Below are 15,080 nucleotides of genomic sequence, written 5' to 3'. Positions count from 1 at the left end.
CTTAAAACTCACCTGGACTATGACAACGCCAGTGTGGGTAGACCAGTGGCCGCTGAAACAGGAGAGGCTGCATATTTTACAAAATTTAGTTAAAGAACAGTTAGAAGCAGGTCACATTGTGCCTTCCACAAGCCCTTGGAACACACCCGTTTTTACCATCCCGAAAAAATCTAGAAAATGGCGATTGTTGCATGATATACGAGCGATGAATGCTGTAATGCAAAATATGGGGGCATTACAGCCAGGATTACCCTCCCCTGTGATGATCCCAGAAAATTGGGACTTACTCATCATTGATTTGAAGGATTGTTTTTTTACTATTCCTTTGCATCCTGAAGATGCAGAAAAATTTGCATTTACAGTACCATCAATCAATAAACAGGAACCGGCAAAAAGATACCATTGGGTGGTACTACCTCAAGGAATGAAAAACTCACCTACTCTGTGTCAAAATTTTGTAGCATGGGCCTTACAACCATTCCGAATGAAACATCCATTTTTACTAGTTTTTCACTATATGGATGATATCTTAATTGCTGGAGAAAAAATGGATGTGGAAGGAACTTTACAAAGGTTAACAGAAACCTTAGAACCGAAAGGTCTTAAAATTGCTCCAGAAAAGGTACAACGACAAAATCCATGGCAATATTTAGGATGGACAATTACTGGGAGCACAGTCAGACCACAGAAGATCATACTCAAAACAGACATTAAGACGCTCTCAGATGTTCAAAAACTAATGGGAGATTTACAGTGGGTAAGGTCAGTTAGTGGAATAACTAACGATGATCTAGCTCCCTTGATGCCTCTGTTGGGAACCTCAACCAGAGCCGATGAACGACGAAGCCTGACGAAGGAACAAGAGCAGGCATTGGATCACATTATAAAAAAGGTTTTGACAACAGTTGTACAAAGAAAAATTAGTGATTTGCCTTTGCAATTTTTAATTGTTAACTCATCACCCAACCGAAAACACTTAATAGGACTGATAATCCAAATAGATAGCCCACGCATCAACATTTTAGAGTGGGTATTTTTATCCTATCAGCCAAAAAATACCGTCTGTACACGGATTGAACTATTAGCTAATATGATCATCAAAGGTAGAAGAAGGATTTGTGATCTGACAGGACAAGAACCTGAAACCCTGTTTGTACCTATAGCACAGAATTATTTAGATTGGCTTTTAGCAACATCAGAAATGTTTCAAATTGCTTTAGCCGAATATCCAGGTACTGTAACCAATAACTATCCTTCCACGAAAATTTTGCCGCTTTTACAAAATCAGGACTTTGAAGACATCCCTTATAGATCAGAAGTACCAGTTGAAGGGCTTACAGTATTTACTGATGCTGGAAGAAAATCGAAATGAGCTGCTATTGCTTGGTATGACAATAATCAATGGAATCATCAACTTCTTACAGGTCATACCGCCGACTCTTTACAAACCCTCGAGCTGAGAGCGGTGTTATGGGCCTTTCAACGCTGGCCCGACAAACCTCTAAATGTAATTTCAGATTCGCTCTACGTAGTAGGAACGGTACAGCGCCTAGAACGCGCTATGATCAAATCACTGAAGAATAACACCTTATATATGTTATTAATGCAACTTTTATTTTTATTGAATCAACGCACTAAACACTATTTTGTGACACATATTCGTAGCCATCAATTTGATCAAGGCTTGTCGATTGGAAACAACATAGCCGACAAGTTGGTTGCTACCATCTGGAAAAATCAAAATATTAACCTGTTTGAGCAGGCCCGTTTATCTCATGAATTTTTACATCAATCTGCAAAAGTATTGGCGAAACAATTTGATTTAAAACTATCAGATGCCCGAGGCATCGTCCAATCCTGTCCTGCCTGCCAAAAATCAGGATTCGGTTTAGGTCTTGGGGTCAACCCTCGAGGTCTGGGAGCCCTACAATTATGGCAAATGGATGTCACCCACATCACAGAGTTTGGATGGCAAAAATATGTACACGTTAGCATTGATACTTATTCGCATGCAATCTGGGCCACTGCTCAAACGGGGAAACAGCCAAACATGTTGTAAAACATATGTGTGCAGCCATCGCTGCTTTGGGGATTCCTCAAGAGATAAAAACAGATAATGGTCCTGCATATATCTCTAAAACATTCGAACATTTCTGCCACTTGTGGGGCATTCGCAGAATCACAGGCATACCACACTCTCCTACAGGACAGGCGATCGTAGAACGTGCACATGCTACGTTAAAATCGCTGTTGCAAAAACAAAAGGGGGGAGAAATAGCCCCTGCTGAACGTCTTGCAAAAGCGATTTACGTTTTAAATTATTTACGGTTAACAGGGGACCGTGAATCTCCTCCAGTTGTTATACACCATATGTCATTTCAATCGGGAATACAGAAGATCGATTCAGTATCGGTAAAAGTACGATATCGTGACTTAAAAACTGGAGAATGGAAGTGTCCTGCAGAAATTAAGATGACAGGTCGAGGATATGTTTGTGTTTTGACAGACGAAGGTCCGAGGTGGGTGCCTAGCCGCTGGGTGAAACCATGGAGAGAAGAGTCGGGACCACAACAGGAGTTACCATGATATGTTTTCTCACGTCATTCCTCTCCATCATTGGTAGTGGTCACTCATGGATTTCAGTACAACCACGTACAAATGTTTGGGTAACTCTAGCTAATAAAACAGGGCAAGATTCAATCTGTTTAGCGGCAGCAAATGCAGGCAACCCATTTATGACATGTTTAGTGGGGACTCCGATTGGCGGTAAAGAGTGGGAGTATGTTTGTAACTCCTCCACCATCAGGCATGCATGCAGAGATATAGCTAATGACGTCAATGATTTTGAATATTAAAAAACAAACCCACAGATCTTGAAGAAGTATTGAAAAATATTCAAAGGATTCTAAGTCAGATTTAGATTTCTGGACAGCAGATAAAACAATTGTAGAAAGACTAGCTCTTTAGGTTTTAATTCATGGTTAGCTGGGTTAGGCATTTCAGGTTGGGGAAAAGATCTAATTATCCATGGGTTTATATTATTACTGGGATTATTATTATTAACTATACTTATATTAAGATGTGTTTTTAAATATTGCATGAAAGCCATGGAGCGTATGATGAATGGAGTCTGGATTGCTCAAAAACAAAAAGGGGGATTTGTGGGATATCTGAAAAACCAAGGACATGTAGTGAGCAACCCAGACTCAGACTATGTGGACTTAATCTGCATTTAACGCAAGAGGAATTCAAGGATGCTGCGAAGGTTGACTGCGGTTTGGAAGACATGAAACAAGCAGATTAAGAGGAAGAAACTATTGGCTTGCAATGTTGAAAACAAGATATGGGAGAAGCGGGCGGTGCGTGTGAACTATTGTTATGAACGAATCAGAATATTGCTAGTAGCGCATGAACAGCATATTGCCAAACATAGTTAACCAATTAGCGATAAGTTTATGCATGATCAGGAAGGCAAGAAACTATATTAACTAAGCTGTGTATGTAATAAACGGACATTTTGCTTGATCATATTGATCGTGTGCTGTGTCCGTGACTTCCGCGTCAGCAGTTTTGTTATGAATATTAGTAAAGGTGAAGTAAGCCAGTTAATTTGCATCTGTGAGGAAAAAATGTGTTTTGGTTCAGGCCTGTCTCTTGTGCTAACTGTATTTTATGCTTTATTTAAAAAGCCGGTGCTGAGAAGGAAATGAAAATAAAGAGTATATTCCTACTGACTGTAGGGAAGCTGCTCAGCATTTGAGCAGCTGGCCAAAAAAAGAGGTGTGTGTGTGTGTGCGCGCGCGCGCGCGCGTATCTTACCATAATAGAACTTAATTTTACAGTAGGTCAGAGTTTGACAAGAATCAAAAATGTTTGTAACTTGTGGTCTCATATAATGTCTATTTTGCTATTATTTCAAAGCATGGCTTCTCAGTTTTAATGAGACCTGCCATACAAAGGAGGACTGTTTTCATAATTGCCTCACCCTGCAATCACAGCAATGGCAGGAACAGGTTTTTGTGGGCCTGGAACATTGCAAATAGCCACTCTTCCATACTGTGCTGTCCAACAGGCTGGCTGTTATATGAAATGAATGTGATCACAGCAATTCTGTCTGTGTCTGATAGAGTGTTGGAGCCAAAGGGTATTGGCATGAGTAGTGGGAATACTGGGATCCAGAGGACTTAAAGATACATATCACCCAAGTGCAGGGTACATTGAGTACTCCTGTTTGTAGGCCGTGCGCTCTAGAGGTTGTCAAAATGGAAGCTAAAAAGCTAAATAAATATTGGCTCTGTACCCTCTACAGACCCATGCCCCCAGCCTCATTTGGAAGAACCCTACAGCAAAGGCCTCGTTCATAGCTTATCTTCTGTTATGGTTTGAAAATGTCAGCACTGAAGTATTTAATAGTCTCTCCCCACCCTTTGAAAACAGCACATTTAGTCATCACCCTGGAAATAAGAGACAGAGTGGCATGCTGGCCTGTGAGAAGGCAGCTGGGCATTGCACCTCTGGCATTACCGAGCCCTGCAGGTGAGTGGTGGCACACTGGGAGTGGCTAGCTGGGAGCTCAGGGCCCCACAGCATCCCTTCATGGGATCAGAGCATGTGCAGCGAGCCTGTTTTCATGCTGGCAGTGGGTTTTCTGGTGCCTGGTTGAGTGGCAGCTGAGTCTTGTGGAGGTGTGCTTCTCAGGAGCGCTGCCTTCCTGTTAGGCTTATGTTGGAGGTGGCTCAGGGCATCCCGGGTCTCTCTTCTAGTTTATTCCAGCACCAGGCTCACCTCACATGTGTACATGTTATTATTAGGGAAATATGCAGTGTTCTGAGGTTGCATCTTCATAGACTTATGATTTGGAACATATGTATTTTCCTTTCATAGACTATGGCCCCTTTCCCCAAAGTTGGTGATAGCAAGGGGGACAGGTTGTGTCATTTCTCTCCACTGCTGTTAATAGCAGCACTCCTTTTTACATTCTTTAGTAATGGAGATAAGGTAGTTTCTAAGTAAATGGATGCTCAGTTTGGAAGATGCATGTGGTCAAGCACGGAGCCTGAGATTGGTCCACATCTGAATATATCCCAAACTCTGGGTTGTTTACCCAGCAGCATATGTATGCTCTACAGCACTCATCCAAGCACAATGATAAATAGCTTTTTCCCAGATGACTCTTAATTCTACGTCTTCTTCTTATCCAGCAAATGCACTACGTTCCAAATATAAATATATTAACACATTCTTTTTGGACAAAGTGCTAATGAATGACATATAGTCACATTGATTCTTTTCATGATATGCACTGCACTGTACAGGCAAACCTGTCTCCATGTGGCCGTAAGCACAGACCCCTTCCTGTTGTGGCCTTGCAGTTCACTTTTGACCTCCATTTTGTGTTCTGTTCACAGTTGTTCAGCACATCAAGCGCCACAATATTGTTCTTAAAAGAGAACTTGGAGAAGGAGCCTTTGGGAAAGTCTTTCTGGCTGAATGCTATAACCTCTGTCCTGAGCAGGACAAGATCTTGGTGGCAGTGAAGGTAAAAGAGTCTAGGGTTTCCATTATTAATTCATGGTTGCAGCTAATGCTATTTTATTTGTAAAGGATCACGTTTGCCTATTCCGTAGCCCCATGTAACTCCTCTAATATATGTGGAGGGGTTCACAAGGCTAATGGAGCATTAAGAGAACATGAAATTTGATCTTGCTGTGGATTATAAAATGAGAGCTGAATTTCATAAGGCGAAGGAAGAAACTGACAGTGTCACAAAGGGGCAAAATCTTTTATGAGCTAAGATATGATAAGTGAATAGGCTATGTGTATAACTGCTGGTCAAAGAAGGCATATTTTTCCATGCAATACTTTTAGTCAACCTTTGAAATTGTCTGTGGGTAATTGTCATTAATATGGCTGCCAGGAATGTTATAAAAAAACTTGTAGATAATATTGTCATGTGCTGTTAAACACTGGCTGTATGGAAATCCAGAAGTCATGATATTTCAGGCCCTGAAGAGTGATTCTTGATTATTCTCCATTCAACCCTCCCAACATACAGTCCAAAGGAAAAGGAAACTATGTGAAAACAACCATAACCTTGGACTTGCCAGTATTCAGAATAATTCTCATGTTTCGGGGGGGGGGAAGGATTTCTTTGGAACCCTGGAAAGGCACAGACTACATGGCACATTGGGAATCTACCAAGAAGTAAGAAGATTTCCATCATGATCTCGGAGCTTGCACACCAGACTTGCTTCACCGTGCCAAGCCTTTTTGTTCCTCAAAATGGAACCACTGAGGTCAATTGTCATCCTCAGCTGTACATGCACACTAGAAAACAATATCAGTGAAACCATACTCTACTAAGAGTTTGCCAATTCTCCCTGCCAACAGTCTTCTGTCTCTATCTGTGTTCTGCTGAAAGCTGAACAAGATGTTCAACATTTAAAGTATCATCTCATTTAAGGCAGTGAGAATATACATTTTAGAATCTAGGCTGTGCTTAGGGATCAGAAAATAATACTATCTGTCCATTCGCAATTAGGCAACTGTGTGTACGTTTTGGATCAAACCATACAGTAAAAGAATCCCAGCAGATAATCTTTTTGAAATTGTAAACAAGAATCAGAGTTTTGGATCTGGCAGTGAGAGAACACAAAAAGAGGATGGATTTGTTGAGTACTTTCTTTCTCCATCAAAAATAGCGGGTTTTTTTAGGTTTGCCAAGGTTACAAGCTTTTTGATACTTGGAGTTGTTCACTCATGCTGACTGGCGAGAAAAAATGAAGCCCTGAAGGTATATATAGACAGGAGAAAGCAAGAGAGAGGAGATGACAAAACTAGAACTGACGGAATTTTCTGCTGTATTTTGGCGAAGCTAGAGTGAAAATTTTCTCTCCTCTATCACTTCAGGGAACTGCTTGGTAGCAAAATAAAAGCCTTTCCATTCACTTGCTCCCTTTGAAAATCCTGACCAAATGGAGCCTAGCACTTCAGCTGCTGTTAAAATGCTGTACCTGCACTCTCTATCTGCTGCTCTTTCTCACTGTGATTCACAATGAAGATCATTCAGCATTTAAAGGGAGAGATGTCTTCATGGGCTTAGATGACAAATCTATCATTTTTATGGAACAGTATATATTTTTTTCCCCCAAATACATTCTTTACAGTGTCCTTAATAAGCAACTTGCATGTAGCCATGGAAGGACAAGTAGGAAGAATTATGCTTGTGGACAAGTTATGCCTGTTAGGTGATGTAAGAAGTGCAGCTGCCTTCTCCAGGCGCTCCAGCCCAGGACCTCTCCTGCCTGGCCCCTGGAGCCCAGCCCAGTGCCCAGGGACTCGGGGTCTCTGCCCAGGCTGAGGGACGAAGCTGCCGCTTTCCCAGTTGCAGATTCAACCAGTAACAAAGCTGCGCAGGTATCCCAGAGACACACACGCACAGACAGACAGACACATACACACACAGCGGACACTGACGCAGCCGGTTGCACAGATTGCCACAGACAAGGTGCTGCCTTCAACAGCACCTATGTACAGGACTCGCATAAAACATAAACATAGACAGCCAAGTCCCCTCCTCCTCTTCGGCTGGTAGAGATAGAAGTTCACTAGTGAAAGCGTACACACAACACGCTCTACATAAACAAGCACACACACATTCACAGATCCCTCGAGTACTGGCATGGCCCCTTTGTCTGCCCAGCACCCCTGCCTGGATCCTGGACCCCTTACTCACTTCACCGGTTCCCTACTCGCCGGCTAGTCCATCTTGATGCTCGCTAGCAAACATGCATGCACTCACACACTCGTCCGTCATGTACTCCACGTTTGCAAGTCCCCCCGGGCGTACCAGCACAGATACCCCGCCTGCCTGATACCCCAGCCCGGACCCGAGGCCCCCCTACTCGCTGGCTAGTCCAGCTTAAAGTTTGCTAGCGCATACACATGCACACCCCACACACACCAGGTTTGGGGAAGATGCAGACACTCGGCCCTCCCCAGCAGCCTGCACCCGCGGTCCTGCTCCAGCCACCGGTGAGGAGCCCCTCACCCACCTCACTCATGCCGGTCCCCCCCAGTAGCTGGTTTTGGGAACACACACCATTCCTGCCCCAGTGGCTGGAGGCAAGAGACCCCCACTCGCTCCAGTAGCTGACACCACAGGCCAGGGGTGCCTACACCCCAGGTCTGACTCCAGTAGACAGCACCAAATTCCACTCACGCACATACAGGTCTCACCAGAAGCTGGCACTCAGTCCTTGCAAGCACACATACACACGGGGTAGAGAGTGAGATTATGCAGAGAAATAGTTAAGAAAAGATTTAATAAGAAAATATAAAATGATAGGACAGACTGCGGTGATCAGGCACAGGGCTCAGCCAGACAAGCGTACAGACTGCCCCTGTTTTTCACGTGACTGGCCCCTTTTATACCCTTTTATGTCTATTTTACTTGAAGTGACGTCTGTGGTTTCTTGATAGCCCATCAATTAGTGTGACTGGTGAGGTTTGTTTCTTGTCATTGCCTCCATGTTTGCTTTGTCAGGTCTGGGCCTTGGTGTACTTTGGTTTCTGGCTTCCCGCTTTTCCCTTGGTTTCCCAGTTGACAATATCCCTGATCAGATGACCTGCTGGAATAAATATTCGCACACTCTCACATGCCCTCATCAATTAGTGTGACTGACCAAGTTTGGTTCTCATCACTGTCTCCCTTATCATGTGACAGTCAGGTTTGTGTCCCTGTATGTTCTTGTTTATGGCTTCCTCCTTTTCCGATTTTCCCTTGCTGCACTGAAAAAAGGTCCTTGACCAGGTACCCTTAAAGGAGCAGACACAGTCCTTTCACATACCCTTACACTTCCCACTTTCAGTTTCTTGCACCAACTCTTGAAGATCCGATTCTGGTCCCTGTCAAAGAGTGAGTTTTTAGCTAACTAGACTAACTAGATTGATCCCTGTATAGCCAAATGGTTGATCTCCTGGCACTTCATGGCCGTTTTTTATCATGGTACAAAGCATAGCTCATAGTTATGCTCCAGTTAAAATTGAGGGCAGTACTCTCACTGATCAGGGATGGGACCTCACAGGCATGCAGAGAGCGAGACAGATGACTGTGTCCAGATCCCCCTGTTGGGCACAGGGTTTGGCCCAGTAAAAATGTGAAGATTTTTCATCCTAGAGGAGCAGTCCTGAATGCCAGCAGCTGAGGGTAGGTTGTCTCCATGAACAGCAAATGCTTTAGAGAGCTTCAGCCTCCTGAGTGAAACCAAAATAAAAATGTCCCTGTGCAATGGCCAATGGAAATCTATAACTGGTGAGTAATAGAAGGATTTAGGTAGCAAGAAAGCTGAGTGAGCTGGCCTGGGGGAAGCATTGTGTCACCTGTGTGAGATTCATCAGAGATTCATCAGCATTTCTTTTCATTCACCAGGGTGCCTGTCGATTTTTGCCTGCTGGTTGCTGGGCAACTGTGGCAGCCTTGTACAAGCATGCTAAAAACCCTGGCACTGAACCTCACAGGAGCTACTTCATCTGACTCAAAATGCATCAAATATCTGAAATATTGACATTGCTGTAGCAAATTATATAGGAGCTAAGAGTTCCAGAAAAAACTGTAGTAGAGTGCTGCCTGTACAAGATGAAGAACATTTCCACGGCACCTGCGGAGGAAAACTAAAGGTTTCCAACTCTTCAGAACTTCTTAGTTCAGATAAGGGTCAAAGCCACCCCTCATTTCTTGAGCTTAGCTATTGTATGGTGATGGGGAGCAGTAGTAAGGATTTCACAGTGAAAGTCGGAAAGAGTGTAAAGGAAAGGTATCCTGAGAATTTCATTACCGAGTCATACTGATGCTGGTGAGAGCCAGATTCCCCTGTTCTTGCTCTGACTTACTTGTAGATGCAGCTCAATGGTGCGGGGGTGGATTGAGGAGCTACAGGTTTGCATTCCCTATGGAGCACAGATCTGCAGTGACCAGTTTCTAAGTGAATACCTGGACAAAGAGCCCATAGAGGAGTAAGGAGAATAAGTGTGCAGTAGTGGTCCATCTATTATGTGTGAAAAGGCTGAATTCAGTGGTCGTGGAGCTCCTGTAACAGCCAGGGAGTCCCTCTGTTGCCCAAGGGAGCGTGTCTCTCCTCCTTAGCTTCTGGCCGAGTAGGGTTGTATGCACATGGAGTTGTCTCTCGGTTCCTACTCAGGCAAAACTCCCATGGATGGGTGAGAGTGCTTTTTATTATTTTTATATTATTTTATTATATTATAATATATATATAATTTATTATATTATAATATATATAATTTATTATATAATATATAATATATTATATATTATATATTATATAATATATAAATAATATATTTTATTATATTATATAAGAAAATATATTTTTTATATTATTATATTATAAATATTATTATTATTATTATTATTATTATTATTATTATTATGTTTTTATATCTCTTGTGCTCTTATAGTTTTATTTGGTTTTATTTTTCCCCTGCACGGAGAACATGCTAAATGCATTACTCTGTCATTTCTATGTAAATTCTGTGCGCTTATTAATTTTTGTTCTTTTCCCTTTCCTCCTTGCCTGACTATGTAAGCGCTCTCTCATGCATTCTGTCTATTCTGTGTGCTGCATGAAATAATGAAAAGGGACTTGGCAATGTTGGGTAACAGAAATTTCAGTCACCCCTTGGTGGCAGAAACCCTGTCTGGGTTTTACCTGGGTTTAGATCTTTCTGCATTTTGCTGTTTGACAGAAAATGTGTAATTGCCATGGCAACTGCTCTGTCATATGATAATTTCGCTGTTTCTGTGAGATAAAAAGCACTTTCTGAAATATACAATATGCCAGCCTCACAGGACAAAGTTTTCAGCATTTTTACTGTCTTTCCAGGGAAAGAGTATGTTGGAAAGAGTACGAGCCTGTGCTTCTCCCTGTCAGCTTTTTTTTCCTCCGGGTTGCTATTATTTAAAAATGGTTTTTATATGAATTGTTTTTCCTAGTTCTGTTACTGAGAAGAATTACAGTCCAATTGCTTTATACATGAAAACAGCAGAGGAAACTCAAGTGGCAACAGAATTCTCAATGGTGATTCCATTCTATAATGTAGATTGGACTGTGGGTCAGTGCCCGTATCATGTTAAAGCATCATCCCAGAGCTTGGAAAGGTTGGAAGACATGTTCCAATTCAGTTCTCACCTGGTTCAGCTATGACCGTGTGGGGACCATAGGTGGGGAGATGATATGATATCCACCTTAGAGGATATAGCTCTGTGTGCTGTATCATAGTTTGTGAAGCAGCCAAAATCCTTATTGCATCATTATTGGTAAAACTTGCAGAAGAGGAGCTCTGGGCCAGAAAACACAGGAGGGTCCCTCAGAGAAGGGGTGTTTGTGGCATGACAGATTTTTATTGCCTCTGGGATCTATAGAGCCTGAAATCCACAGGGAAAAAACCCTCAACTTGGTAGGTGGCTGTTCAGTCTGCCCTGCTCCTTGCCCCACCATCTGGACCTTATTATGGTAACTGTTCATTTTTGGAGACCTATGTTGCACTTTCATAAGTAAAGCAAGTGTTTTCTCTGACAGTTGTCTTTTAGCCCCTCATTCACACATGCATACGTATAATACTAGAAAAGTGGATAGAATCGTGTCTGTTGAAGAAAAACCTTGAACAAACCATGACTTTGTTACAGCTAAGAACTGGGTTTGTTGGCAGAACCATTGCATTGTATCAACTTGTTCTGTGTCTGTTCTCATGAGTGTGGTTGGTCCTGTGCTCTCTATATGAATTAGGGATAGAAAATAATGTGACTAGATGACCAGGAAAAAACATCTTTAGTTAAGGCAAAGCAACTACTTTTTTGTCTCATCTTCCTTTGCATTGAGTCTAATTGTAGTTAAAGTACAGAGGTAGAGACCCCAGCCTTCGCTTTCTGTGAATAACAATTTGTGAGCACTGGTAACCTGTTACCATTCTCTTACTATTTTAAAAATATTATTTGAATTAATATAGTGCAACCACTGTACCTTTTGAAGGTAGAACATAGCAGTGGTTTATTGCTATTTATGATTATTCCTTACTTAACTGGTGTCAGAATTGGGGTTTTTTGGTGCATGAAAGTATTTCCTTGCTCATGAAGCGTAGTTCTTGAGGAGAGATCTAAAACTGCCTGCGTGTGAGTTAAATTAGCATTATTTCATTATACAACATTTAAGCCTCCCATTTGATCCAGTGTTGATATATTTCCTGTAAAATGAAAATATGCAAGATTTTTAAAGCTGTATAAATGGGGAAAAAATAAAATTAACCCCCCCAAATTCTGTTCTGCATCTACTTCCTCTCTGTCCATCAATTTAAGATTGACCCTCCAGTTGTTTATGCATATGCTTAATCTTAGACATATGAGTAGATTTACTGAATTCCAAAGGAGTTTCTGGCTGAGGTCTCAGGTTGTAATTTCTGGTCCGGTCCAGGGATGTACCCTTCTATAAATCTACCTAATATGTATAGCATACTGTAAGGCCCAACATCAGCAACAACATTAATAATAAATAACGAATGCATCTACACTCCTGCTAAGCATTTTAAGCAAACAAAGCTTTACTTTAAGGAACTTACAACAAAGGTAAATACCAATAGGATACCAGAGTTTTGCTTGAGATAAATGCTAAAGGCCATAGATCAGGTGTGTACTAGTATGTTTTTCAGATAAGATGAATTTCTTTGTTCTGTTTTTGGAAAACACTTGGCACAGTAAGATCACGAGTGTTCCTGCATCCTCTTACAATAAAAATCGTTGTATGGGATGATGTGTGGCAGGGGAGTGAAAATTGTACCACCGTTATTTAATTGCAATTGCATCACATCTACATTGCTAAACCAGTTACTAAGAATGTACTTTCTCCATCCTTTACACAGTAGTGTCCTTATCTTACCCTTACAGTGCCTTCCCACGTTTGCTGCCTTCTGCGAACATCTCCCCTTCCTTACATATTCCTTTCCTCCACCAGACGCTGAAGGATGCCAGTGACAATGCCCGCAAGGACTTCCACCGTGAGGCAGAGCTGCTGACTAACCTGCAACATGAGCACATCGTCAAGTTCTATGGTGTCTGTGTCGAGGGTGATCCACTCATCATGGTCTTTGAGTATATGAAGAACGGAGATCTTAACAAATTCCTCAGGTAAATCCACCAACGTGTTGTGCTGGAAAGTCAGAAGTGGGCAGAGAAGGTAGGCATTGCTGGTACTTAATGCCAAATTAACTGCTCTCACTGAAAAATGCAGACACCTAAGAGTGAAAACCTGTGCAACACTCTGCTGATTCATCTTGTGTACTGTGATGTGGGGTTTATTGTTTCTTTACCTATTTGGAAGTACTAGTAAGTTAATCCTTACACTTTCCGCCAAAAGAATGGGAACCAAAGGAAAAGTGTTTTCAGTATATTTCAGTATATTCTGAAATGTTTGTTTATAAAACTTGCGGTAGTAATTGTTTCCTTGCCTCTTTTCTGCTAGCACTTGGGAAGAACCCACTCAGCGCCTATCTCTACCTGTAGGTGTCTAAAAGCTTTTGAGAATCTACTTTCCCTCCTCTCAGTGTTTTGAAAGGGTACCATTAATCTGCAGCAAGAAAACTTTGAGCCTTGGAAACTTCAGTGCAATGGAAATTACTACTTCTTGGGGGCTAGTTCAGGGCTTTTTTTTAAAAGCTCTTCAGGAATTGAAATTTGGTAGTGAAGCAGTCATAAATAAATAGGTGATACATAAGGTTCACAAGAATAGATAACTCATAAACCAGTAAGTTATGTCCAGTGGCCTTGTGCATGTACAAGTTCTTCTAGCCTGCACTTGTTGACATAAAAATAAAGAGTTAAGAGACAACGTTAGCACCTACATAAAAAACATTTGCATAAGGGACTGTTCATTCAAGGCCTCCTATGTCGATTCCGTCAAAGGATATGTGCTGGTTTTGGCTGGGATAGAGTTAATTTTCTTCATAGTAGCTAGTATGAGGCTATGTTTTGGATTTGTGCTGGAAACGGTGTTGATAACACAGGGATGTTTTAGTTAGTGCTGAGCAGTGCTTACACAGAGTCAAGGCCTTTTCTGCTTCTCACACCGCCCCACCAGCGAGTAGGCTGGGGGTGCACAAGAAGTTGGGAGGGGACACAGCCGGGACAGCTGACCCCAACTGACCAAAGGGATATTCCATACCATATGATGTCATGCTCAACAATAAAACTAGGGGGGAGGTTGGTGAGGGGGTGCTGCTCGGGGACTGGCTGGCTATCGGTCGGTTGGTGGTGAGCAATTGTTTTCTTTTGCATCACTTGTCTTTCCTGGGTTTTATTTCTCTCTCTTTGTTATTTTCCTTTTCATTACAAATTATCATTATTATTATTATTATTATTATTATTATTATTATTACTATCATCATTTCATTTCATTGCATTTCAATTATTAAACTGTTTTTATCTCAACCCATGAGTTTTCTCATTTTTTACCCTTCCGATTCTCTCCCCATCCCACTGTGGGGGAGTGAGTGAGCGAGTGGCTGTGTGGTGCTTAGTTGCTGGCTGGGGTTAAACCATGACAGGGTATCACAAAGGCATTTCAATGTCCTGAGATCTCTTCTGTCTAAGGATAACTAGGGGACACCACCATGTTGGAAAGATATCTGTGTAATGCATGCTACTGACAAAGCTGTAAAGCAATCAAACTAATGTCCCTTTAAATGGGTTTGGATTTTGTATCTGACTGAAATTGCTAGTGACTGGTAGTGTCGCCATTTTTGATAGCCTTGTGAAATGAATTTGCTGTCCTTCTAACCTCCAGTGAACAAATAGCCACATCAGAAAAGCAAAAGGCATCAGCTAGCATCCTCCCTTATTGGCAGAGCTGGCAGGGTTGATGGGGAGAGCAGGGGCTGAACTGAGGATGCAGAGCAAACACTACTTTTCCTGGATGATTCTCTCTCTGGCAGAGGATTTAAGTATATTGTCAGGGCAACATTGGGACATTTGCATTTACCTCCTTAGACCTCTGCTGTGGATCAGAAGAGAGCTT

At 42.0% G+C, this 15,080-nt stretch overlaps 1 protein-coding gene across 1 annotated transcript in view; it reads left to right on the top strand.

The window, feature by feature from the left end:
* LOC309601925 (BDNF/NT-3 growth factors receptor-like) overlaps window positions 1-15,080 on the top strand; it is a gene marked incomplete at both ends in the record, with an annotated part of 46,713 nt that overhangs the window by 21,265 nt on the left and 10,368 nt on the right. Inside the window, 2 exons of the mRNA XM_082335181.1 lie at window positions 5,409-5,539; window positions 13,023-13,195. Of these exons, the coding sequence (XP_082191307.1) occupies window positions 5,409-5,539; window positions 13,023-13,195 (304 nt within the window). The remainder of the gene's footprint in view (window positions 1-5,408; window positions 5,540-13,022; window positions 13,196-15,080) is intronic.

This window comes from Platalea leucorodia, assembly GCF_965183815.1.
Source record: "Platalea leucorodia genome assembly, chromosome: W".
Classification (NCBI taxonomy): Eukaryota; Metazoa; Chordata; class Aves; order Pelecaniformes; family Threskiornithidae; genus Platalea; species Platalea leucorodia.
This window is presented reverse-complemented; position numbering and strand designations above follow the sequence as displayed.